We start from the raw sequence: 26,296 nt of genomic DNA on the forward strand, positions 1-26,296 counted from the left end.
CCAACAAAAAAAATAGAAATCTATGCTAACAATCGGATGCAAGAAGCATTTGAGTTGAAAAAAGTATGTAAATGTAATCTAAGCACTGTATCCCACGACATAGCTCCCGATGTAAGAAGCGGCCAGAGTAATGGGGCGTAAAGTGCCATCTATTGCTCTAATGGGATGCGCAAGCTTTTTACACTTTCCCCTAAATTAAAATTTGCATGTGAGAGATTAACGAGTGCGCTATGGTAAACAGTCACCCATTTGGAAATCTGAGGGATTTCTCTTCTTCCTGCGCCTCTGAGATGTTGGCTGGCAAGAGATGAAGCATTTTTGGGAAATTGTGGACCCAAATTACAATGTAAAAATGAATTAATAAGCTTTAATTACATTTAATTAGTACTTTGAGATTATGATGCTGAGCAGAAGTTGCTTCTAGCCGGGTGCCCACAGGCACAGAGCACCCACTTCCCTCTGCTTTCTTTTTCACCGTAGAACAAGTTTTTCTAACAGACAAAGCAGCACAAAGTCACTTGTAGAGGAAACATATTTTTTATTATGGGAAAGTGCGGTTTTACATGTAGATAATACAAATGAAAGAATCCAGTTTCATAAACAAATCTCTAGCTCCTTATTCCAGCAGATCATAAATTACAAATTGTAAAAAAGTCCTGGTTATAAGGGGTTAAATAGGACAAAGGACATTAAGGGCTCATACATACAAGCGTTTCTTAGTGTGTTCCGCTGTGGTCAGTTTAAAAGGGTTCATCTGCAGGGAAGCTCAGAATGAAAAGCAATCAATTTTTCTGAAGGTGCCTACACTCACATAGGTGCTAGGGTTGCCATCTGACCGGTATTTCACCGGCCCAGCCGGTAAAATACCAGCCAAGGCTGGGGCCGGTATTAAAAAGTTACCGTCAGTGTATTAGCTGGTAAATTTGTAATCCCTATTGTTCCGTCCTGGGCCACCTCAAATCCGCCCCTCTCCCCTGCTACTCATCTAATCAAAGGGCTGTAGTCCCTTCCGGCAAAACTCTGTGACTCCGCCCTCAAAATGTCATAATCCCGCCCCTAAAATGGCACAACTCTGGCCACTACGTCACCGGCAGGTAGGACCTGATCTAAAAGGTGGCAACCCTAATAGGTGCATGTAAGCACCAAACACAGGTGGAACGCAACATGCTGTGTTCCACCTGATGTCAGTGCTTACATGCGCCTGTGTGAGTATGGTAGAGTCCTGCACTGGGCCGGTTACCTATGGATTACCCACAAAGAGGTCGGGTTTTGGGCAAAAAGTCCCCGATTCTCTGGGCGTGCGGGCAGTCCACAGGTAGCCTGGCTGGGTACCCAACAAAGGTACATCCCTCCCACCCTTCTGGTAGTTTTTTTTCTTTTTTTGTGCAGATTCGGCGCCAGAGTGACGTCACTTCCAGGTTTTCATGTGTCCGTGGGTTGGAAGGCTAGTTGGCTTATTGCCGTCGGCTCTGGTAGCGGATCAGTAGGGGAAAATTAAGGGTTGCGGGTCACTGGTGGCGGGTACTGTATGGGTCGGGTACGGGTATAAAAAAATAGACCCACGCAGGTCTCTAGAATACGGGCACCTTTAAATCAATAGGCTACATTTCTTCCTGTGCTCCCCTGCGGCTGAATGCTTTAAAATCAAGCGCAAGCAGGGGTGTAACTATAGAGGAAGCAGACCCTGCGGCTGCAGGGGGCCCAGGAGGTACAGGGGCCCCATGAGGCCCTAATTCATATACAGCTTCAATAAATATTGGTAAAACAAGCCAAACTCCAAACATTTTGGGGGCCTGAAAAATAATTTGCTGTGGGGCCCAGTAATATCTAATTATGTCACTGACCGCAGATGAATGCACAAAGGAAGGCAAGATGCAGAGAATGGCCACTAAGTTAAAGGGGTGGTTCACCTCTAAAGGAGAAGGAAAGGCTAAAATTAAGTAAGATTTATCAGATAGGTCTATATAAATACACCAGTAAACCCTCAAATTAATGTTTCTCTGAGCCCTCTGTCAAAAGAAACACAGCTTCTATTGTGTATATATGGGCTTCTGTATCAGACTTCCTGTTTTCAGCTTAAACCTCCATGGCTAGGGCTTGAGCATGCTCAGTTTGCTCCTCTGGGTACCTGTGACCAGGACCGCCATCAGAAATCACAGGGCCCCATACAACAAAATTTCCTGGGCCCGCTGGGCTGTGCCCACTGCAAGCCCCACCTACAGGTCCGCCATCCCCACCCCACAGGTCCGCCCCCCACCACACAGTAAAAAAACAAAAAAAATATCGGTGGCTAGGGTTCCCCCATGTTAATAAAAAATAAAAAGATATTGGTGGTCAGGGCCCCCCATTAAAAAATATTGGTGGCCGAAATAGGTGGCCAGCCCCCCCCCCACACACACATTATGACATACCTCCCAACTGTCCCTTTTTCGGAGGGACAGTCCCTCATTTGACAGCTCAACCTGCAGTCCCTCATTTGTACTGGAAAGTCCCTATTTTCTCTGCACTGAACAGCCAGAAAAAGAAACAAAATTTCTAACTTAATTTGACTTTTAGCAGAGAGCACAGAACATCTAACAGGTGCAAATAAGATACTTTGTAACAATTTTGAGACACAAAAACAACAGTTTAGATGAGGAGAAATATTTTCAAACTTTCATAACCTGCCAAATTTTGTAAAATGAACTTGGTAATTAGGGGGTGTGGCCACAGAAAGGGACGTGGTCCAAAAAATTTGCTGTTCTACGTGCGAAAAAAATTTTTTGTCCCTCTTTTTACTTCCAAAATGTTGGGAGATATGTTATGAGAAAATTGGTGGCCAGGGCCCCTTAAACGTCCATGCCTTCCCGAAGTCAGCAACTCTCAGAAAGATGGGGGGCCCTGCTAATTAAGTAAGTGTGGCGTGGCCGGGCCCCCCTTACCTTCAGGGCTCCCTACAACTCTCCCCCCTGATGGCTGCCCTGCCTGTGACTGAAAGGTGCTAGTGTGTGTGCCACTAAGTGGAAGTGTTTAACATTTAGAGGGAGCTGTACCAGTGAGTGTAAGAGATGTCACAACAAAATGTCGGGGGGAAGGAAACTTTACCCAGTGAGTGGGAGAGGAAAATAGTGAAGAGGTACCAGTGAGTGGGAGAGAGCATCAGTGGGGTTGGTACTGTGTGTGTGTGTGAGGGGTACCAGTGAGAGCAATAGGTACAAGTGGGGCACATATACACCAGGTTGTCACTAGTTGAGTTGGGCGGAGCACACAAGTGATCACACACACAACAAGCAGAGCTACATCCGCGTTAAGAACGACCAGCAATAACCTCAAGCCGGCCCGGAAACGCGTCGCCGGAAGTGGCGCTTGACATCGAAACCATGATGGCGGCGCGCATGTAATAAAGAGGGCAGAGCGGGCACAGGATGAGAGGTATAATGATTAGGATGTAGGGGCGCAAATCTGGGGGTAGATGCCTATGACTAAAATGCTGTATTATTTATTTATTTAAGCCCGCGGTACTGACAGCTGCTGGCTATCAAGCTGGACTCGTTGCTGTGCTCAGTAGCTCTATATATATCTTCCTGTTGTACACTGTGTCTCTACAGCACATTAGCCCGGCGCCCCTCGTGCTGCTGCAGAACTCTAACAGAAGGGGGCATGCTGGGAATTGTAGTTCTGCAACAGCTGGCCTGCCAGACCCTTATCCTCACTGCCCTGTCACACTGCTAATGGTCTGTTTGTGCTGCTGCTGGAAACCTTTGCGCTTATATACATTCTTATGTGCATGTGTTTACAGTGCCTATTATTATTCCTTGGTGTGGCCCTACTGGTACACTGTATGCATATCAGTGTGTGTTTTGGTGATTAGGGCCCAAGTGCTTCTGGGTATATAGATTTATGCAGAGCTGTCACCTTTTGAAATTAGCCAATGTCCCCTGCAGCCTCCCATTCCACCATGGGCATATTGAGGTTTGCACGAAAATCATGGGAAATCATGTCAAGTCATCAGAAATCTGGGGAATGCTTAAGAGACTGGGGGGGGGGGCAGAGCCCAGAGCCCAAAATATGGTAACTCCTGGAAAAAGGGGGGGTGGGCAGTTTGACAGCTCTTCTTATGTTGGAGATCATTTGACGATTAGGGAATTTATTGGTGTTTGTTCTGGTTATGGGCTCATAGTAAAACACTTTGTGTGTGCTATTGTTATTATCACTGTGGGCCATAGAGACTTGGAGCATTTGGTTATGTGTTTGCATTGCTGCTGATTATTAATATGAACCAATGACACAGTGTTATATAGTGTATATTGGCTTGTATTTTGGTATTTACTGTAGCTGCTGTTGTGTGTCTTGGTGCCCCTACTGGTTGACAATTAAAAGGGTTTGTTCACCTTCCAAACACTTTTTTTCAGTTCAGTTGTTTTCAGATTGTTCCCCATAAACAAATACTTTTTTTCAATTGCTTTCCATCTTTTATTTTCCCCAAATTTAAGTTAAATGTAATGTTCCTCGCTCCAGTGTTTGTCTGGCATCTCAGTGATCCAGGAGCATCTGAACAGTTACAATTTACATTTAGTTGATACAATTGGTTGATTTCTCAACAGCATCTGTGAAATTTGATCAATTATTGTATCCATTCTAACAGCTGCCTTTAATGAAAATCAGGGATTCTGCTCAGCAGGGCTTAAGATAAGAAATGTATCAACTAAATGAACCAATTTAAAAGAGTTGGCAACCCCCCCCCTGCTGCTTAAGAAGGTGAAAAATTAAACTTTACACTTCAATATTTGAAAAACTAAATGGTCACAAATAGAAAGTAATTGGTAAAGTATTTCTAATGAACAATCTGAAACCAACTGAACGGGAAAAAAAGTGTTTTAAGATGCACAACCCCTTTAAAGGTACACTTTATGTTTGTGTATAGTTTTATTAAATTATCATTTCTAATGGAACATTTTTGCCTAAAGGAATTTAAGAGCCCACAAAAAAAAGTTCAAAAGTTCAAAGCTGCTTTCCAATGTACATTAATTCCTCATTCTCACTGGTTTTATAGTTATTAGTATACGTGCATGCTATAGAAAGAATTATCTGTCTGACTGTTTTCTTCACTGCTGGTTCTGACTCCTGAAACAATGTAGCAGAAGCCATCTAATTAATAAGCCATGAAGGAGAATTGACTGCTTCTTAATTGTTTTAAGAGGCATGACCAGGGAAAAAGGCCAGACTTTACTGCTTTCAGTAACAATTCTATACACCTAAAAGTCACTGGGAATTTTTAATTACTGTATATTGAAAAACATCAGAGAACACAGTATCACTCGTGTATTATAGGGGCTAATGTACACCCTACTATATATTCTAAGGATATTAAAAGTCACTGAGGCATTCTGTGACCATATAAAGGCACACGGCTGCAAGCTGAGTTATAAAGAGAACTCTGAGTATCACTCATGTATTATAAAGATTAATGTACCCCCCTACTGTAAATTATAAGGAGGTTAGAAGTCAGTGGGGGTGGGGTATCCATGATCTGTGAAAAATACCAAGAACACAAGTGCATTTAGGCCTCATCTGGCTTTTATCTGTTGAGTATTCATCATTCAAAGCTGCACAGCCTAAATTTCAGTGGTTCCATCGTTCTTGGGGGCAGCAATATTAGCCTGAGACATTATAATGTGTGCAGCAAGCCCCCCCCCCCCAATCTCATAAGTATAACAGCTCCCAGCACCTATTGAGGCATTTGGCTTTTAGTACTTGGCTGGTCCTGACATATTTCCATGCTGTGCCACTTTTCTTATTTTTGCTGCTGCAATAAAGTTACTTTTAATCAACCAATCTTTGTCACTCTCCGTTTTTTGTTTCATGCACGCTAGGTTGTTACAAAGCGTTCCTGCTTGACTTGATCCTCCAGTTGAGCAGAACTACAGTGCAGCACACATACTCATTGGTTTTTAATAGGGAAAATAACACTATCCATTTCTTCACCAGGGAATATGTGGTTTCATGGGGGCAGTGGAACAGTGTAACCGCTTGCCCAGTTTGTTCCTTTTGTTATGTTCATGTACTTCCTGATTTGACAACCGGACCGGACAGTTTAAAGTAAAACATACTTTTATACAGGTTATATTTTTCCATAAATATATTTGTTATTATCACCTCTTTGGTTTGTAGTCGTTTTGAAACCCCAATCAGGCTCTTTGGTTCCAGACTCTTGGAAAGATCATTCCCTTTAAAGGGATTCTGTCATCGAAAAACATGTTTTTTTCAAAACACATCAGTTAATAGTGCTGCTCCAGCAGAATTCTGCACTGAAATCCATTTCTCAAAAGAGCAAACAGATTTTTTTTATATTCAATTTTGAAATCTGACATGGGGCTAGACATTTTGTCAATTTCCCAGCTGCCCCTGGTCATGTGACTTGTGCCTGCACCTTAGGAGAGAAATGCTTTCTGGTATGCTGCTGTTTTTCCTTCTCAATGTAACTGAATGTGTCTCAGTGGGACATGGATTTTTACTATTGAGTGTTGTTCTTAGATCTACCAGGCAGCTGTTATCTTGTGTTAGGGAGCTGTTATCTCGTTACCTTCCCATTGTTCTTTTGTTTGGCTGCTGGAGGGAGGGGGGTGATATCACTCCAACTTGCAGTAAAGAGTGATTGAAGTTTATCAGAGCACAAGTCACATGACTGGGGGCAGCTGGAAAATTGACAATATGTCTAGCCCCATGTCAGATTTCAAAATTGAATATAAAAAAATCTGTTTGCCCTTTTGAGAAATGGATTTCAGTGCAGAATTCTGCTGGAGCAGCACTATTAACTGATTTTTTTCCCATGGCAGTATTCCTTTAAAGAAAAACTTAAGCCTAAAAAACAAGGCCAGAAATGCTGTGTTTTATATATTGGACTTGATCTACCAGGCCAGAGTTTCAGCAGCCCTATAACAGTAAAGATTCAGGCCTTCAAATTAGTCCACATCAGCTCCCCATCTTTTTATGCTATCCTTTGTGTAATATATATTTGCAGCTCACAACCATTGATCCTCCTGATCATAGTTTATACATGCACTACTGCTGCATGTGGAGACCTTTGTATATTAAATCAGAAACTCAGAGAACTTAAAGGCAAAAGTAACAAATCAACTGATATTATATGTGGGTTTAATGGCAAAATATTGACTTCACTGAAGTTTCTATGAAAAGTACACATGATGGTTGTTAATATTAAGTCTGAATGTTCTTATGACCTATGTTTTATGGGCTGTGTATGTTATTTGGACATACTGAGTTTCCCTTGCCTTCCTGCTGTGTCCTGTTCGGTAGACAAAGTGTGAAGGAATCTGATCTATCCCCATAAAACCCTCGGGTGTTTTTATTAGCCCTAAGAGCTCAGAATCTGCCCTGAGCCAAGCAGAGAAAATGTGGAAAAACTCAGTGATTGGCACCGGTGTTGTTTCCAAAGCAGCCCAGCTCAGATAATCCATGTGGCCTGTAAACTTTCCCTTACAAGGGCCGGGCACTGCCCCAAACCATGCAAATAATCAAGCGAGATCATAATTACCATGATCATAAATTCAGCTTTTATTGACCTGGTTTTTACCAGTGGAACCTTTTATGATGTGACAGCTGCCGCCATTAAACTCCCCCCTTTCTCAGTTCTAAGGTGAAACAGTGTAAGGTTGATACAGTTCTGACGGAGGCCCATAAAAACCACATATTAACATGATTTTTTGGTGCATGTTTGGAAGATGTGTTTCCATTCAGCTCACGCTGGGCTGCCAGCTGCCTCCACCAGCAACACCATAGGGGGCATGGTCTCTTTTGCTCCTAGCACATAAAAGGGTTGTATAGACACTCACCTTCTGTGGATCATATGATGCTGTGCCAATCCACCTTGTATCCTCTCAATATAATGAGAATCATACAATATACCAAACATTGTGTTTTAATGGGTCAGCCCTTCTATACCCAAAGTGTACTAATGTCAGTGATGTGTCAGTCACTACCAGGCCCAAAGTGTATAGTGACATAGTTACATAGTTAAATCAGATTGAAAAAAAGACCAAAGTCCATAAAGTACAACCCATCCAAATTAAATCCAGTGTCCATACATATACACTCATACTGACCCCTCTATACACTCACATAAACTATATATACCCATATCTATACTAACTATAGATTTCATTATCATAATAGCCTTGGAGAGTAAAATCATCCAAGCCACTCTTAAAAGCAATAACAGAATCAGCCATCACAACATCACCAGGCAGTGCATTCCACAACCCCACTGTCCTCACAGAGAAGAACCACCTACACTGCTTCAAATGAAAGTTCTTTTCCTTTAGTCTGAAGGGGTGGCCTCTGGTGCAGTGATCCTCTTAATGGGTAAAAAGGTCCACTTGTCTGTAATGTCCTCTAATGTACTTGTAAAGTGTAATCATGTCCCCTTACAAGTGCCTTTTTTTCCAGAGAAAACAACCCCAACCTTGACAGTCTACCCTCATAATTTCAATCTTCCATCCCACTAACCAGTTTAGTTGCATGTCTCTGCACTCTCTCCAGCTCAGTTCTGGTTATAGGGGATGGCATGGGTTGCTCTCTGAGCTGCCGTAAAGTAGGTTCTGGCTCTGAGTCAGCTGTACCTATGTAACTGAGGGGGAATATACATGTAATGTTGTTTAAGGGCCGTTCCCGCTGGCATTCGGTGCTCGTTTGGGTAATTACATGATGTTTAGCATTAATATTTCCACTGAGGTAACTCATTACTTATTAATGTAAGAGGCCAATGTATTTCTAAAAGAGATTTAATTTCCTTCTCTCGCACTCTGAGGTTGCATTAAAATGCTGGGGTTTTGGCCGCTGCTTTTGGGAATGACATGGGAACTGGAAATATGACGAGAGTGTGTTTGTTTAATTCCTGGCTAATGATCCTGTAAAAGGCTTTGCTCAATATGCCACTTATACCAGTTACAGGCTGGGCCAGGGCAGGAAAATTTGTCGCTGGTTTTAATGGGAACAGAAAAGGCTGTGGGTGCTTTTTTTCAAGTCTTAAGGAGTTGATAGAATACTAACACACTTTTACGCTTCATTTACAAATCTTCCAAGTTCCTGACACACACACACACACACACACACACACACAACACACACACACACACACACACACACACACACACACACACACACACACACCACACACACACACACACACACACACACACACACACACACACACACACACACACACACACACACACACACACACACACACACACACACACACACACACACACACACACACACACACACACACACACACACACACACACACACACACACTTCTGTCACATGACTCCATGACCTGTATAAAAACACTCTATATGGTCAGGAAACTCCTCGGTGACTTATAATATCCTTATATTTTACAAGAGGGGGTACTATATATATATAAACAAACAAGGGAAAGTTGTGCTCACCACTAGTTTTTAAAATCATTATGCGGGGGTGCAATGAGGGTGTGACCACAAAATACATATAGACAAATACAAGATTCCTCTGCACTCAATATATTCAAGACAGAGACATTTTGTGCATACTGCTACTGAAAAATGCCTTACCCTTTAAACAAAACAGGGATTGTTTGTCCATATATTGCAATATATTTAAGCTGGCCAACTACATCAAAGTCATCCCATATCTGGCCAGTCCTATGCTCAATTTTCATCTGATTCATTAAGAATTCTATGGTTTAATTATACATTTTATAAAATATATTGATAATGGGTTGAGTGCAGAGGAATCTTGTATTTGTCTATATGTATTTTGTGGTCACACCCTCATTGCACCCCCGCCTAATGATTTTAAAAACTAGTGGTGAGCACAACTTTCCCTTGTTTGTTATAGTTCTACAGGAGCAGTGACCAGCTCCATGTTGTAGCTCCCACCCTCTCCAACTATAGTCAGGTGATCCCACTGGTGTCTAATAAAAGGGCAGCCAAGTTTGGGAGTTTTACTTTGAAAGCAGCTAGTAAGTTGCAGGTAAAACGTATTCGTCCCTTTTATAAAATGTATAATGAAGCAATAGAATTCTTAATGAATCAGATGAAAATTGAGCATAGGACTGGCCAAATATGGGATGACTTTTACGTAGTTGGCCAGCTTAAATATATTGCAATATATGGACAAACAATCCCTGTTTTGTTTAAAGGGTAAGGCATTTTTATATATATATATATATATATATATATATATATATATATATATATATATATATATATTATATATATATATATATATATATATATATATATATATATATATATATATATATATATATATATAGTCTTTGCACAATGGTGTGTCCAGTCTGAGGGTGTCAAACATTTGTGCATTTGACTGATGGTCAGTTCACAGAATATATTCCATTGTACTAATAAATGATTCTGGTCATAACCGTTGCCCCTTTCTACTTCCTTACAAGTGATAGCAGCTATTTGTCTGGCACAACTTCATGGCAAAGTCAGGGGGCAACTTGACGCCTCCCGGGTTCTGCAGATGTGCAAGAGATACACTAACCGCTGGCCTTTGTTTCATCCACCCAGACGTAAGGTGGGTATCACTATGATGAACCTTGATTTCTAGTCTGGTATGTAACAAAAGAATAATGGTGTGGTGGGTTCCTTTTATTGTAATAGTGTTAATTGTCCTTATCCCTGTGGCTCTTTCTTAAGCATTCCCTGGGGGCTACATTGTGCATTCTCATAGGAATCTATGCATAGCTACTCACTTCTCTCTTCCACTATAATTATTTCTGGCTGTACAGTTGTACTATGCTGACCATATTGTATTTGGGTTACGTCTAACCTTTCTATGTGTACCCTAAACCATGTATATAACCCATCAGCATCATACAGTTTACCCAGCATTATTTCCTGCAGGTGAGGGTGATTCTTGAATGTCCTTTCTCATTCCAGTATGTGACTCAGCAAATGACCTTACGCCAAAGAGCTAAGCCAAAACCGGAGACACTAGAGATCGCCGTCCAAGAAGAGACCATTGTACAAGAAGTGAAAGCCTTATCCTCAACTCTCCCTTTATCCACCTCCGAATCATACAAAGATGAAACTGCTCAGGGACCCCCAGCTAAAAACAAGCTACCTCTCTCTGCCAATGAAGAACGGGGGTGGAAGGAAATTAAAGTTGACATATCTACGTTACCGAGCGTCCTGGCACGGCTCTCAAAAATCAGGCTTACAGGTAGTTTATCAAGTGCGCAACGAAACCTCAGTTTTACATCCCCTGATTTTACATTTTCTCTCTTATACACTGTTTTTTTGTGGTCCATTTTATAATGTATAATGCATTTTCCTGATTTTACATTTTCCCAGATTTTATAGTCTAAAAACCGTAAAATGAGGTTCTGCTCCTGCTGTAGTTGTTATATTCTCCCTGTTTCTGTGTGGGTTCCTCAAGGTACTCCAGGTTCCTTCACAGTCTTAATACATACAGACAGGTTTATTGGCTTCTGATAATACTGAATATAGCGTGTGTAACTGTGACAAGGACCTTAGATTGTAAGCTCTGCTGGGGCAGGGACTCATGGGAACATTAAAGGGACCTTAGATCATAAGCTCTGCTGGGGCAGGGACTGATGGGAATAATGTATATATAACCTTTGTTCTTGCTTATTTATTTCTAGCCCTAGTGGTTATAACTGCATCAGCTGGGTATGCCATGGCTCCTGTGCCCTTTGACCCAACCTGCTTTCTGCTTGCATCAATCGGAACTGGTTTGGCTTCCTGTGCTGCCAACTCCATAAACCAGGTGGGTTGTTCTTCATCTTGTGTAACCCCTAATCTGTGATAAATGCTGTCCTTTCCAGCATGTCATACACAATGTATTACGAGCTCATGAATACCAACTTTGCAGAGCTCTATAGAATGTTAATGTAGGTATGACTTACATTGGGTGCCATTATTATACTTTCGAGGGAGGAGTCTCGACCCCCAGGTATAAACACATTAATAATTTAAGAGTTTGATGTTTTCCTTTGTTCAGGGGAAGTGCAGTAAATGGTTATTCTACAGAGGAAATGTACATAGACTTATTATTTAACTTTGATTACATTTCAGAAATATGACGTGTATAAATCTGTAGTTTTGATGGTTAATACATACTCTAATGCAGGGCAGTGGGAAGTAATTGCAATTGGCCTGGAGTTCTTGACCACAGATGGGCTCAGGGAAAAGAAATATATTAGAAGGTTTAGCACTTTAGTATCATACACACAGAATGATTTGGTGTTAGAAATCACATTTCACTTGCTACATACATAAATCCCTAAGAGTAATTGCATTTTTTTAATGTTAAAAAGATAGTAATCAATCCATTAAAATGCTCTTCCAAGTTGCAATCCTCCTGTATGCAAGAGATGTAATTGAGTTTGATTTCTCCCTGTTTAATACAGTATCTGTGAGCACGGTCAGATAACACAGAGCAAGCATTAGGTCCCGCACATTCCCATCCATGCCCTGGCAATTAGATAAGTCAATGATATAGAGCAGCTGCCTTTATCCAAGCGCTCATCCAATTAATGGATTATTCATGCTTCTGTAGGGGCCCTATGTTTTATCTCTGACTCAGCATTCTTTGGGTTAATATCAGCTGGTGCCTGTGCATTCTCACACTTGCCCAAATGAAAGCCTGGGAGGAGGAGGTGAGGTTTTTGAAGAGCATCTGAAAGCCCTAGATTTGTTATCTGCCGTTAGATGAGTAGATTGGCCCCTGGACAACTTGTATACATACAGGAACAAGGCCCTATTCTCTATATCATGCACACATTGTCATGTCTCCTATCCCTCACTGTAAATGGCTTCCCACAGGGAGTTTTTTTTCTGCTTTCAACTTTACTTCCTCTTATTCAGAATCACAAATATCTCTGGGGTAAAGGGACTGTAATCCTTGGGGTGCCTAACAACTCCCAATTATTTTACAATTCCTTTCATTCTAAAGGGGGAGCTATTGCATAATGTGTTAAAACTGCCTCTTTTGGTGGCCACATGTACCCCAGATTGTAAGGCTAAAATAGACCAGGTGTATCTAGGAGAGTAAAGGGGCACAGTTCCTGAATCTTAGGCTAGCAGGCTGAAACTCGGCCTGCTGAAAAATGCAGGTCGAGAATCAGTCCCTGCAGCTGGATCCATTGCATTGGCCTGGCTGCATGCAAACGTGACAGATTTCACAGCTGAAAAGCAAACTCTTGCCAAATATTGTAACATGTGCCTGCACCCGTGCCAACACAGTGGATCCAGGTGCAGGAAAGGTTAGGGGCTGACTTCAGCATAGGGCTGATTCTCGGCATGCGTTTTGCGTTTCAGCCCTATGTGACATTACAGCCCTGTGTGACATTAGCCTTGTCCTAACCTTTAGGCTCAGAACCATGCCAAAGCTTTAAGCTCCAGCCACTGTTCTAGATGTATGGCCACCTATGTTGCTATTTATCAGTTGACAGCTCACCAGATGTTCTGTATTGTTAGAGAGGCAGGCCAGTTATGATACAGTATTGAGGGAATGAGTGTTGGCCCATTAGCTCCTGAGCTTTCATAAAGATCCTGCCACCTTAAGGGCAGCATGGAAGGAATGATACATGGTTTGTAGCTGGGGAATTCTAACAATTCCTAACAAAATTCAGTGAAAGACCTGGCAAATATTAGGGTCACAGATCCCTTCCCCCATAACTATAGCTGGAGCCTTGCTGCCCAAGTACAGAAGCCTGCTTGCCCATGAGCCACAGAGAATGGAGGGATTTTGCTTTTTCCATGGATCTCCAGGGCCACATTCCACCATTCCTATTGGGTTATCCTGGGCTGTCTGTTAGGACTCTGCCCTGTAATGGGAATCTGAATAATAATCAGCCTTGTATTGTGACTATTATATTGTGTATTGGGAGACAGTCGCTAAGCTCAGGTATATGAAAAAACAGATGGGCAGCTGCTGGGGGGGGGGCACCTTTAGAGGCACCGATGTTGACCAAGCTGCCCAACCATTGCTGTGTTTGTACAGCCCCTGAGAGCAGAGTTCATTCTGTTCTTAAAAACCCTCCTTGAGGAAGTGAGTAGCCGGGTACTTTTCTCTGATGGTCAGATGATCAGAGGCTGCGGCACACAATACATGAGCTTCTTGTTGCCCCCAGATCAAATGCAGCACTTTGCTAAAGGAAGCACTTTCCTTCCTGTACATCAGGGGTCCCCAACCTTTTTTACCCGTGAGCCACATTCAAATGTAAAAAGAGTTGGGGAGCAACACAAGCATGAAAAAATCCTTTGGGGTGCTAAATAAGGGCTGTGATTGGCCATTTGGTAGCCCCTATGTGGACTGGCAGCCTACAGAAGGCTATACTTGGCACTATACTTAGTTGTGCAATTAAAATGTGCTTCCAAGCCTGGAATTCAAAAATAAGCACCTGATTTGAGGCCACTGGGAGTAACATCCAAGGGGTTGGAGAGCAACATGTTGCTCACGAGCTACTGGTTGGGGATCACTGCTGTACATCTAAATATTCCTTTTATCTGCCTGATAATACGCTGCACATAGGGTTGATTCCAGAGATCTACCAGCCAGTTATACATCTGGGAATAGGCAAAGCCACCAATAGACTAGCAAGTGGTTCAGGAAACATTTAATGCAATGAATGGTGCTTTATCTTAAGTGGAGGCAATTGAGAGGTTATAGCTGGGCAAGGGATTGCAAGCTCTTGAGCAAATGTAACAAAATCAGCTCTTGCACACCCTAACTTAAATTAAGGTAAAGATACCTGGTGCACAGAGGCAGAGGTTCGGCCGCCTCACGTATGATACTCCATAAAAAGTAATGCAGAGTACAAGACGATCTTGCTTGCATCAAATCCTGTGTGCCTTTGGATTTTTTTATCTTGAGCAAAGACATCATTGTTATTTTGTTAATCTTTCCAGTGTCCAGTGCATTGCCACCTAACAGCCAATATTGTGTTGGAATTGTAGGTGGAAATGCTGCATTATGGGTAAAAAAAACCAAAAACATTGCAACCTGCATCTGAAGGTGAGCTTTGCATACTGTACCTGCTGTTGTAAATAAGCCCTACTATCTGCATTTGTTATCTTTCACTTGAACCACCTTGATGTCACTAGTGATATCCCATAAGGCCCATTGTGATTGCTACATATACTATACTCTATTCTTTCATTGTTAAGCCCTTTAAAGAAATCGGGAATGACCATGAAATAGGCCAAATGTGTAAAGCAAGAGGACCCACCTGGAGTTTTCCTGTTATCCCAGTGGGCCAGTCCGACACTGAGCATAGGGAACTCATCTTGTACCTCTGAAATGGCAAAGAATATATGCTAATGACAAGTTAAGGGCAACTTGTGCCACTGTTAATTTTAGGCCTTATATGTCTCTTTTTTTTGTTTTACTTGAAAAAGAGTTTACTTTGATAAATGACTTAATGGATGCAAGGGAAACTTGCAGGCGTGAGCTTCCCGTAGCATGTTGCCTCTACATATGCAAATTATGGTTTTTTTGTGCCTAGTGCTGAGCCCACTAATGTTAAATGCAGTCCCCATTTCATTCCGAGGGGCCTCATTTAGCTGGCAGAGAGACAAGTAGTGTGACCCTTTTTTATATCTCACCAGTATCAACCCCTGTGCTGCCAGATGAGACTAAATTGAATGGGTCAGCGTGGTTGATTTTTATCCAGTGGATCAAAGAGAGAAACCTTAACCTTGTACATGTGTGATGCATGTCCTGCCAGGGGTGGGGGGGGCACACCTCATGCTCTGCTGCCTCTGTAAGGCAATACCAGGGAGCTTTGTACTTAAGATACACTGATCAAAGGAGTCTCTCACAGTCTTCCTCACTCAAGTGTCCTGCACCTCACACGCCCCGGGGTCACTGTAACTTCCACACAAACATTCCAGACAGCAGTTTCTCTGGGGCAGCAGAGCATAAACTATATCTCAGTCTAGGGATCTGACTGCCTTTGAGGTGTTGCTGGATCAAAATGGGACAGGACGGTCTTTCCCACTCCTGGGTGATTTCATTGGCTGGTACAGAACAGTTAGTAACCAACACATAAATGGACTGGCATGCATATCCTGTTTGTTTAAGTTTCATTATCTAGGATTTTACCTCATTATTACAGATGTGAAACTGTGGGGCAACATTGTCCTCAGGAAATTTTGGGTCTCTTTCAAGGTGCCCACATTTCTACTGAGTTAACAGGTAAGATCACTGGTGGCACCATATGCTAGTGGCTAAACACACAAGCGGCTTTGGCCAAATAGAAGACCAGGTGTAGCCAGGTTTAGAACCTGACCAATTGAAGGGACTTTAAAGGGATTCTGTCATGATTTTTTTGATGTTGTTTTTATTTCTAAATTACACTGTTTACACTGCAAATAATTCACTCTACAATATAAAATGTCATTCCTGAACTAGCAAGTGTATTTTTTTAGTTGTAATTTTGGTGTTTTGGCAGCCATCTCAGGTCATTTTGCCTGGTCACGTGCTTTCAAAAAGAGCCAACACTTTAGGATGGAACTGCTGAATGTGTCTCAGTGGGACATGGGTTTTTACTATTGAGTGTTGTTCTTAGATCTACCAGGCAGCTGTTATCTTGTGTTAGGGAGCTGTTATCTGATTACCTTCACATTGTTCTGTTTTTAGGCTGCTGGGGGGGGGGTAAGGGAGGGGGCAATATCACTCCAATTAGCAGTACAGCAAAGAGTGACTGAAGTTTATCAGAGCACAAGTCACATGACTGGAGGCAGCTTGGACCAATCAGTATTTGCAATGTTCGGAGTGCTCAACCCTTCAAGTAAACCCTGTACAGGGTGTCAGGTGCTTAATCTGGTTGACCCTTTCCTGCCCAACAGGTCCAGCATACAATGTAGAGAATACAGCTTGGAAACTGACAATATGTCTAGCCCCATGTCAGATTTCAAAATTAAATATAAACTAATCTGTTTGCTCGTTTGAGAAATGGATTTCAATGCAGAATTCTGCTGGAGCAGCACTATTGACTGATTCTTTTTGAAAAAACATTTTCCTCATGACAGTTTCCCTTTAATGACCCCATAATACCTTGTTCTAATATGTTAGTTGTAGGAAATTGTCTCAGTTTGTCCCCCCTCCCTTGTTTGCTGAAGTTTGAGATGTATGACTTGTTCTGTCATATCTACAGCTGACCCATTGTATGTTTTTGGATACTTGGCGCAGATACTTGTGTTCCACCCTCCATTGTTCCAACAGGGCAATTATTGTTCTGCACTGTCAGGGGATCAGCAGAGAAATACCAGTCTGGTACTCTGCACACTCTCTACCTGCTTCCCAATAGGAAGTAAAATCCTATTTTATATCCCACATTTACTACAAGTGACTGCAGTAGAAGTAGAAAGGGCAGTTAAGTGAGAGCACCTCCAAATTGTTTCAGCGCATGGCTGTGTAACTAGAGTAGGGGTGCAAAAGTGTAGAAAGTATATACTGGGGTATGAACATGTAGGGGTAAAGGATTGTGGGAGTATGATACCAGGGTAGGGGGTAAAGGATTGTGGAAGGCCATAATGAAGAAGGTAGGATAGGTGGGTATTGGAGGAGACAAGGAATTTCTGTCCTTGTTTCAGTACTCCCAAGGCATTGAGAGTAAAGGCTAAATCAGATTTTGAATTATTTATCTTAATATAAAATTGGACACTTCCTTCCTGCCTGGGCCACATTTATATGTTCTCACTACATTCTCCGCTCTGCCATGCTCCATAGGCCGTGGCATAGATGGATATTTCTCCCTCCCTTGCTCCAGCTATTTCTGTCTCTTTACTCCTCACCATAAAGTCTAAATCTATATAATCATTAACGCTCTCCAAGTTGATCCTGCCAATCAGGCCAATTTACAGGAAGGAGTCTTATCCGCCAAAGGAACGTAAACTTTTCTGAAATATTTGGGTCCCTCTGGTAACCTCCGGTGTAAAACAGCTTGACGTTTGCCTGGGAAAGTCTGGGGGATTTTACTGCATATGATTCATGGGTTTATTTTCCATTTATAGATAAGGTTTAGGTTTTCTTCAGTGAGCTGATTATTTCCTGGAAGCGCTGCAAATTGATGAATAAATTCTCTCTGTTCCAGAGCTTAGCTTATGAAACTGGATCTGGCTGAGGGATCAAGGTTTATGGGTTCCTGTGCTGCCCCATACGGATATATCTGTGGGACAGGTGCACGCTGCTCAGCTGCGCAAACAAAAACCAGTCAAATTTTTTATTGGTGCAAGAAAACCAGCAAAACCAGTACCTGCTGGAAACTGATCGTCACATTTAGTCCAGAAGGGGATCAATTTATGATCTATTTATGATAACTTAATGACACATACTACTTAAAAAGTCAATTGTTATGAAAATGGTTTATTTACATGAAGCAGGGGTTTACACATGAGCTGTTTTATGCAATATCTTTTTATAGAGACCTACATTGTTCGGAGGGTACAGTATTCCTATAAGGAGTATTGTGATGGCATCCTGGTGGTGGTGTCCATGTTCCCTCGATACCTGACATAATATTGCTATAGCTGCTCATAGTGATATGAGGGTGGCATGCCTGCTCGAAACGTTATCCCACTGTTGCACAAATAAAGATGGGTGTTTAACACTTTCCTCTATGCGCTGTGTGTGATTCCTACATTGCAAATTAAGCTGCTTAAGTAAGGTTGCACCGAATCCAGCCAAATCCCATCCATTTTTGCAGAGGATGCTCCAAATCCCAGATTTGGTTTGGGATTTGGACAAAACTCAACAATTCTTGCAGCTTTAATGCTAATATAAAGGCAAAAGCGATACCAGAAAATTAGGAAGCTAAAACCTTATGGAGGGAGCATTTTTTGCAGACTGTAAAGAGTCCAGCATTTTGTTGGGGGTTGCTATAGAACCCCACAAGTTAGTGAAGAGGAAGAGAATCCGGTCCCGTTGCAAATACAAAAGGCTGACAGTTTGGGGCAAGTCTTGATAATGGGGGATTTTAATTACCTAGACATTGACTGGAGAAACTATACTGCCAGGACAGTTAATGGGAACAAATTTATTAATGTGTCACATGAGAATTTTATGTTACAGGGCGGTTGTTGAGGAGCCAACCAGAAATGTTCCCCTTTTGAGGTAAATTGGTGAGGCTTCAGTAGGGTTTTTTTTTTTTGGTTTTTTTTTTGCCTTCCTCTGGATCAACTAGCAGTTAGGCATGTTTTACATTGACATACAAATATGAAAAGTGATGGACAAGTGGCTTTATTAAACTTTTTTCTGCCTATTTTACTTTGATATGGATTTGTCCAAATCATGAAGGTTCAGATCGACTGAATTTTTTACAGTATCCTCAAATTCAAAAAACAATTTCGCAAATTATGTTTTCAGTATTTGGGCAAGTACATTTGGTGCATCTATAATCTAAACCCTCAGAGACTAAAACTCTAGACAACTGAATGCAAAAATTTTATGTTCACAAACTCCCCCCCCCTCCGCTCCCCAAATGTCAGTATGGGTTGAGATTTGGTACAGTATTGGGCCATTGGCACATCTATGGGCAGCTTTATCAAAATGTGAGATTAGAGCTCACCACAGAAAAACTCACCCGTATTCTATTCAATCATATGGGATTTTTAGAATCATATTTATCAATGGAGTTCATGTTTGATAAATATGCTTTTAAAAATCCCATAGGAATGAATAGAAAGTGGGTGAGTTTTTCTGTGGTGAGCTCTTAACTCACACTTTGATAAATCTGTCCCATCTTAATTGTAAAACCTTTGATGATTTGTCTTTTTAATGGTTTTAAAATACACACTTTTTTGTCTTTAAGCTGCTATGTGCGTGTGTGAGAGTAGAACAATTAGGCGTACAATGTAATTAGGAAGGTTCATTTGTCGTCAAACCTGCATTAGTGCATCATTAGTGCAAAAAACTCAGAGTTGATAAATGCAGGTGTTCACATAGACTCAACTGCTGATGGATTTCTGAATATTTTCTAGCCAATGAAGCTGGCCATAGATGCAAAGATATAGCCGTATGAATCAAAGTTTTGTACAATTTTCAGACTGTGTGTGGATCATCCTGACATTTTCCGTACCATAGCTATCAGTCATTTAGTCGATCGGACAGGTTTAAAGATTTCTGTTCTCTAGTGATAATTTAACTGCATGTATTGCCTATCTGACGATATCATTGGGTGACGGTCACTGCTATTTGACGGACATAACTTTCGTACGATTGCTGTCACGGGCAGAACATCGTCTGATTTGTTCTTTTATTACTTTATTTAATCTGAATGGTTAGTGGCAGTTCGGAAGATTGGGATGTCCAATTGTTTGTCAGTAGGGTTGCCACCTGGCCTGTATTTAACCAACCTGGCCGGTAAAAATGATGGTTGATCCCAATGTTATTAATAGGGAGAAAAGATAAATATATAGGAAGGCCGGTATTTTTGTCCAGAAAAGGTGGCAAACCTATTTGTCAGATACAAGGGTGAAATCTGTAAATCTATGGCCAGTTTAGGAAACTTGGAGGGGTCCATGCATTCATTGGAAAGAACATTTGGCTGCTTGATAAATAGAGCAAAACAGAAAAAGAGGCTCCCCCCAACAGAGAATTTTCTAATAAAGAAAAGACTAGCCACATATAAATAACTTTTTTCCCTTTTAATGATAAAGCCGTGACAATGCCGGACACAGCGCAGAATATCAGCCTTTAAGAACTTGTCACTTTACAGAAAATTCTGTGGTTCTGTAATGGAACTTATCTAGGAGAGATATCTGTATTTTTCTACGTTATGGGTCTGTTTTGCTTCACGTATGAGCGGCAGACCCTTCCCCTATGGAAGAATTGGCACTTTCTACCTCTCCCCGATGGAATGTTTTCCCAGCCAGATATGGAAAAACCGGCCGTAGCGTTGCTTCCTGTAATTCCCTTTCAAAGGGACCCTTGTTCCCAGTCCTTGCAGAAAACCATTCAGATCTGAGCTCCTGGCTAACACCAGATATGGGGGTCCTTAAAATACTTATCAGCCTTTAACTAGTGTGGACAGCAGTGCAAATCATATTAAGGGCATCCTTTAAACTCTGCTGCAAGTGGATATTTAGCTGTTTGTTTTCAGGCCACATGCTCAGGGGTATCGGCCAGATAGTATAGTCATTGCTCCAAATCTCATTGGCTGCACTTGTTTATATCCGTGGGGGGTCTTGAAGCATAGTGACAATGTGGTGAATTGTCTCACTTGGATGCTCAGTTCTAATCCCGTACAGATTCACACACTGTCCCCTTTGCACCGTCTTTCAGCTGTGTTCTACGGGGCCCCGCTGTCGTCTTTCTGCAGACATGCTGTCACTCCCAGCTCATTATATGGAGGTGGCGCAGAGTCATGGTAACTTAATTTTGTCTTTCTGCGTTGGCTCTTGAATTTTATCCCACAGTCGAATAAAACCTAAAGGTCATTCAAGCCTTGGGAAGAGCCCCTTTGTGCCTCGGGGCTTTGATACTAGCAGAACAAGAGCACTTTAGACAATTAATTGATATATTATTAGGAGCATAAGTGACACCCTAGACTAGGGATGATGAGTATATTTTATATGTACTCTGTATTATCTGTGCCGTTTCAGAGATGTATAGTTACCCCCTATTTCCCCAGGCACATTCTCCTTGTCGTATCACCTTCACCACTTTACTAAAGATAACTCACAGGACTTGCTCATAGTGAAAAAATTAAAATTTTATTGCAACATTGCGGGCCTTGCAATAAATTTTTCATTTTTTCACTATGATGCAAATCAAATATTTGCATTAACATGCATGTAAATTAAATGGCAATGTTTATTAGCAACCGTGCCAATGAATCACGATATATATAAAAACACTTAAAAACCAAATGGCACTGTTGATTATGAGCAGGGGCCCCTTCTATATTAATTCTAACACTCTATAGCGCTTATTTGTAATACTTTATTTGTAATACTTAATACGTATCAACACGTACAATTGTGCAGTAAAAGGAAAAAGACTGTTCAACCAACAGGAACAGTGACGAAATTCCAACAGATATGTCTATATATATATATATATATATATATATATATATATATATATATATATATATTATATATATATATATATATATATAGATAGTGAGGAGATCAGCACACTCATTTTCAGATGAATCAAAAGTGCTTTTATTCAACACAGCTTTGTGTCCAACGTTTCGGTCCCCCTGGGGACCTTTATCAAGGTCCCAGGGGGACCGAAACGTTGGACACAAAGCTGTGTTGAATAAAAGCACTTTTGATTCATCTGAAAATGAGTGTGCTGATCTCCTCACTATCTACAAATGAACAATTGATCTTGCACCTCAGCTATCATACAAAAATAGAGTGCGGACGCCCACAGGACTTATATATATATATATATATATATATATATATATAAACATGGAGGAGCGTTGGTCCTGATTGGTGGCCTCTGTTTGAATAGATATTTGAAAGAGCCTCTCCCTGAAAGGAAGAGATAGGAAGAACCATAATGAAAAAATGCAGATTATAATTACAGAAATTACTTTAACTTAAATATTTAATGGGGGGGGGGGTGGCAAGACTTCAGATCCCTTTTATGCTGTCTGTTAACACAGAGATAAGTGAATAATTTATCCAGTCAAATGGCTTTTTTCTTGAGAAACACTACGTTTAGTAGGTCAGTGACCTTTATGTGTGTAGGTTCTTTACTCCCATTTATCTCTATCACATTCTCCTCACTGCTTGATGGAACCGCATTCCCTGTGCCTTCAGTGCACCATAATTCTCAATATAATCCGCCGCTTCTATGTATCTGCCTGCAGAATCTGCTTCTCTTGCACGTCATTGATCCTTCAATATATGGAGTGGAGCATGAGCCGGCATGCACCCTTATTGTGCCGTCATAATAACGCAATATAAATGTAACGTGATTATGGCTCCTGTTCAAACCTTCATTCATATTAATCCTTTGTGGGTTTTAAATTGATCTGGAAATTTAAAAAAAAAAAAATGCTCTGATTTTACTTAAAAGGAAACAAAACCTTAAAGTTGGTATATGCAATGTAGAGGATCAGGTACCCTGACTTAAAAAATTATAATATACTAAATAAAATACTATAATACTATTACATGTTATACGCTTTGGAGTGCAATTGTATTGAGACCTAGGGAGTCATTTACAATAACTCTAGACAGAGCTACAATAGCACTAAGGGGTGTGGGGGTCTGGCTGCACTCTGTACCCACTTGTGCAGATAATTAATTTGCAGCAGTAGGACACACAGGCCAGCCCTGTCCTTACCACCTGTCATAAGGTATTCAGTAAGTACAAGGCCAATTTCTATTTTTATTAAAGCATTCATAGCTGTTGTAATCTTATTTAAAAATCTCGACTGTCAATCAAATATTGGCTGCCCCTCCTCTATGCCTTAGGCATAGAGACAGGGCAGACAATTACTTACACTTTTCATTCAGCGCTTCCTAAATGTCACTGCTCTCCACACATTCCCCCTTTCTCTTTAGCATTTAATTGTGTAACCAGGACATGGGGATGGACAGCGGGTCCCCCATTCTGATGCACAAACAAGATTTTGAGATGATACAAGACTTGTCTTAACAGTGTCCACAAAATGGCACCTGCCTACTTGCTATAATTATGAATTCCCAGACTGAAGGAAACAAGATTCAAATAATTTATTTAGTGGAATTAAAGTTCATTTTGCTTGAATGTAATAAAATAGGATTTTGAATAATTTTTTTGGGTGACGCAAAGGTGGGCAAAATTCTCTGAATCACCCAGTGGGCACTAATGTTAATTAAGAAAAAAATACAGTATACAAAAATTGGGAGTCCACCTCTGATTTAAACTTAGTTAAGCCCAAGGGACTCGCCCCAGTTCACAGGCGATATATACATCAAGATTCCTTTTATCCAAAGATAGCTGTCCCAAGGCTTTCTTTTCCATAAAAAATTTCTTTATTTAAATTAGCATTAAAAGTTCAATAACAAACAGACCCCCCAGGCCCACCTTACGCGTTTCGCACCCTCCGGCGCTTAGTCATAGGTGTGACACCTATGACTAAGCGCCGGAGGGTGCAAAACGCGTAAGGTGGGCCTGGGGGGTCTGTTTGTTATTGAACTTTTAATGCTAATTTAAATAAAGAAATTTTTTATGGAAAAGAAAGCCTTGGGACAGCTATCTTTGGATACAAGGAATCTTAAGAAAAAAATACAAATAAGTTGGGTGACTGGGGAATTAGGCAACATTAGTAAATTAATAAAGAATAAAGGAGTATTAATATTTACATGGACTGTTTTCTATAACAAAATCCATTGATTTCTGCATCAGTTTCTCACTCTTTTGATCACTTCTAATCAAGGAACAGTGTGTGTATCTGCTTATAGCAGCACTTTATTTTTATTATTTTTGCAATAATTATTAATGACCAAAGGAACATTCTAGAAAGATCAGGTTCATCTGTTCTGTTCCTCAGCTGTGCTGTAATAGATATTGCTTAAAGCACATTATATTTCCCCATTATAGATACAGAAAGCAATGTCTGTTTGGAATAGATTTTCTTGCTTCGTTGCTGACATGATATTGGTTGGTATAACTCTGCAAACATTCTGCCATGTGTTCATTTATGAAGTGCAGTCGGCACCTCATCAGAGCACTCATGGCTGCTCCCACTGATGGAAATAAACACAAGGCTCTTTTTGCAGAAAAAATATGCTACTATGTTTTATATGTGTTTGACAACAAAATAAGATTTATTTCTTAAATTTTCAATGTAGTTTCTAATATAAATTCTGATGGCTCAGGAGAGTGGTTGCTGTGACTCTTCCTACTTTATGAAAAGCCCAAGGTCTTTTTTCTACAACAGATACATCAGTTTGAAGCCTTTGATTCAAGACTAAGGGGCAAATTTACTAACACCGCCACACTTTGTGCAACTTCGGCAGACTTTAATGTGCAGCACATACACTTGTTTATCAGAATGCAAAGTTATGCCTTGGCAAATGAACACTGGCGAAGTTTTGCCAGCAAAAATTTGTCAGCATGGGCTTTTCTAAAAAATTTAAATAGGTACATATAGGTCATATATATTTATATATGATATATATATATATATATATATATATGTGTATATGTCTTTATTAGTGATGGTGCAAATGCTTGACGTGGCCACTTATTATTAAAAATGTCCAAGGAAGCAAAATAAAGACAAGATAGATCCTCTATTGTCCTAGACATGAGCCCACCCTAAAACAAATGTTGCATGAGCTTCATATGGTTACAACGTTTAAACATAATCCCATTCGATAATATGAAAATTGAAAATGACTTTTCGACATACAGGATATGATGTCACTGACAAGATAGCTTCATCTTATCAGTTCACCAGTTATAATCTGGCAAAGCAAACTCTGGCAAAAAGGGTAACATGGTAGAAAGTCTGCATTTTGATGAATTTGCGGAGTAACAATCGTTTGCCTGAGTGAAAATTCGCCTGGCATAAGTGCTGGAAACTTTGTTAGCGCTGAGCTCTTTCACTAACAAATTGTCCTCTGTCTTTTAGTAAATTGGCGGTGTCCCTGCAAATTGCATTTTGGCAACTTTTGCTAGCGACAGCCACTTCTCCATTTAGTAAATTTGCCTCTAAGAATAAAAATGCAGGAATAAAGGGACATCACATATGGACTTTTTCACACGTTGCATATTCCTTGTGGCATGTGAGTAATTTCGGCAGAGCCATATGTAGATCCCCAGCTCGGCAGATTTATCTGTTTGATGCATGGGTTTTCCTGGTTCATAGAGAGGGGAAGCAGCTGAGGAAACCTGTCGCCAATGAAATGAGCATCTTACAAGAAAACTGAGAGGACATTTGCTGGATTTGGGAACAACTCCCCAGGCCTGTTGTACATGCTGTGTGCTGTGAGCCTTATGGCAGAGACCGACGAGAAGATTCGGGGAGATTTAGTCGCCCGGCAACAAATTGCCTCTTCGTCGGGCGACGAATCTCCCCAAACTGCCTCCCCACCGGCTAGAATCTAAATCAAGGTGGGATGGCACTCTGAGCACTTCGTTTTCCGAAGTTGCCTCCCGAGGAAACTTTGGGCGACTTCGAAAAACGAAGAGCTCCAAGTGCCATCCCTCCGGGGATTTCGATTCTAGCCGGCGGGGAGGCAGTTTGCGGAGATTCGTCGCCCAAAAAAGAGCCGATTTGTCAGCGGGCGACTAATCTCTCAGA

At 41.1% G+C, this 26,296-nt stretch overlaps 1 protein-coding gene across 1 annotated transcript in view; it reads left to right on the plus strand.

The window, feature by feature from the left end:
- The first annotated feature begins 3,253 nt into the window (after positions 1-3,253).
- Positions 3,254-26,296, plus strand: part of cox10.S (cytochrome c oxidase assembly factor heme A:farnesyltransferase COX10 S homeolog) — a 51,389-nt gene continuing 28,346 nt past the window's right edge. Inside the window, exons 1-4 of the mRNA XM_018238574.2 lie at positions 3,254-3,411; positions 10,457-10,584; positions 10,950-11,232; positions 11,675-11,799. Coding sequence (XP_018094063.1) covers positions 3,405-3,411; positions 10,457-10,584; positions 10,950-11,232; positions 11,675-11,799 — 543 coding nt within the window. The 5' untranslated portion in view covers positions 3,254-3,404. The remainder of the gene's footprint in view (positions 3,412-10,456; positions 10,585-10,949; positions 11,233-11,674; positions 11,800-26,296) is intronic.

Source organism: Xenopus laevis, chromosome 9_10S (genome assembly GCF_017654675.1).
Source record: "Xenopus laevis strain J_2021 chromosome 9_10S, Xenopus_laevis_v10.1, whole genome shotgun sequence".
NCBI lineage: Eukaryota > Metazoa > Chordata > Amphibia > Anura > Pipidae > Xenopus > Xenopus laevis.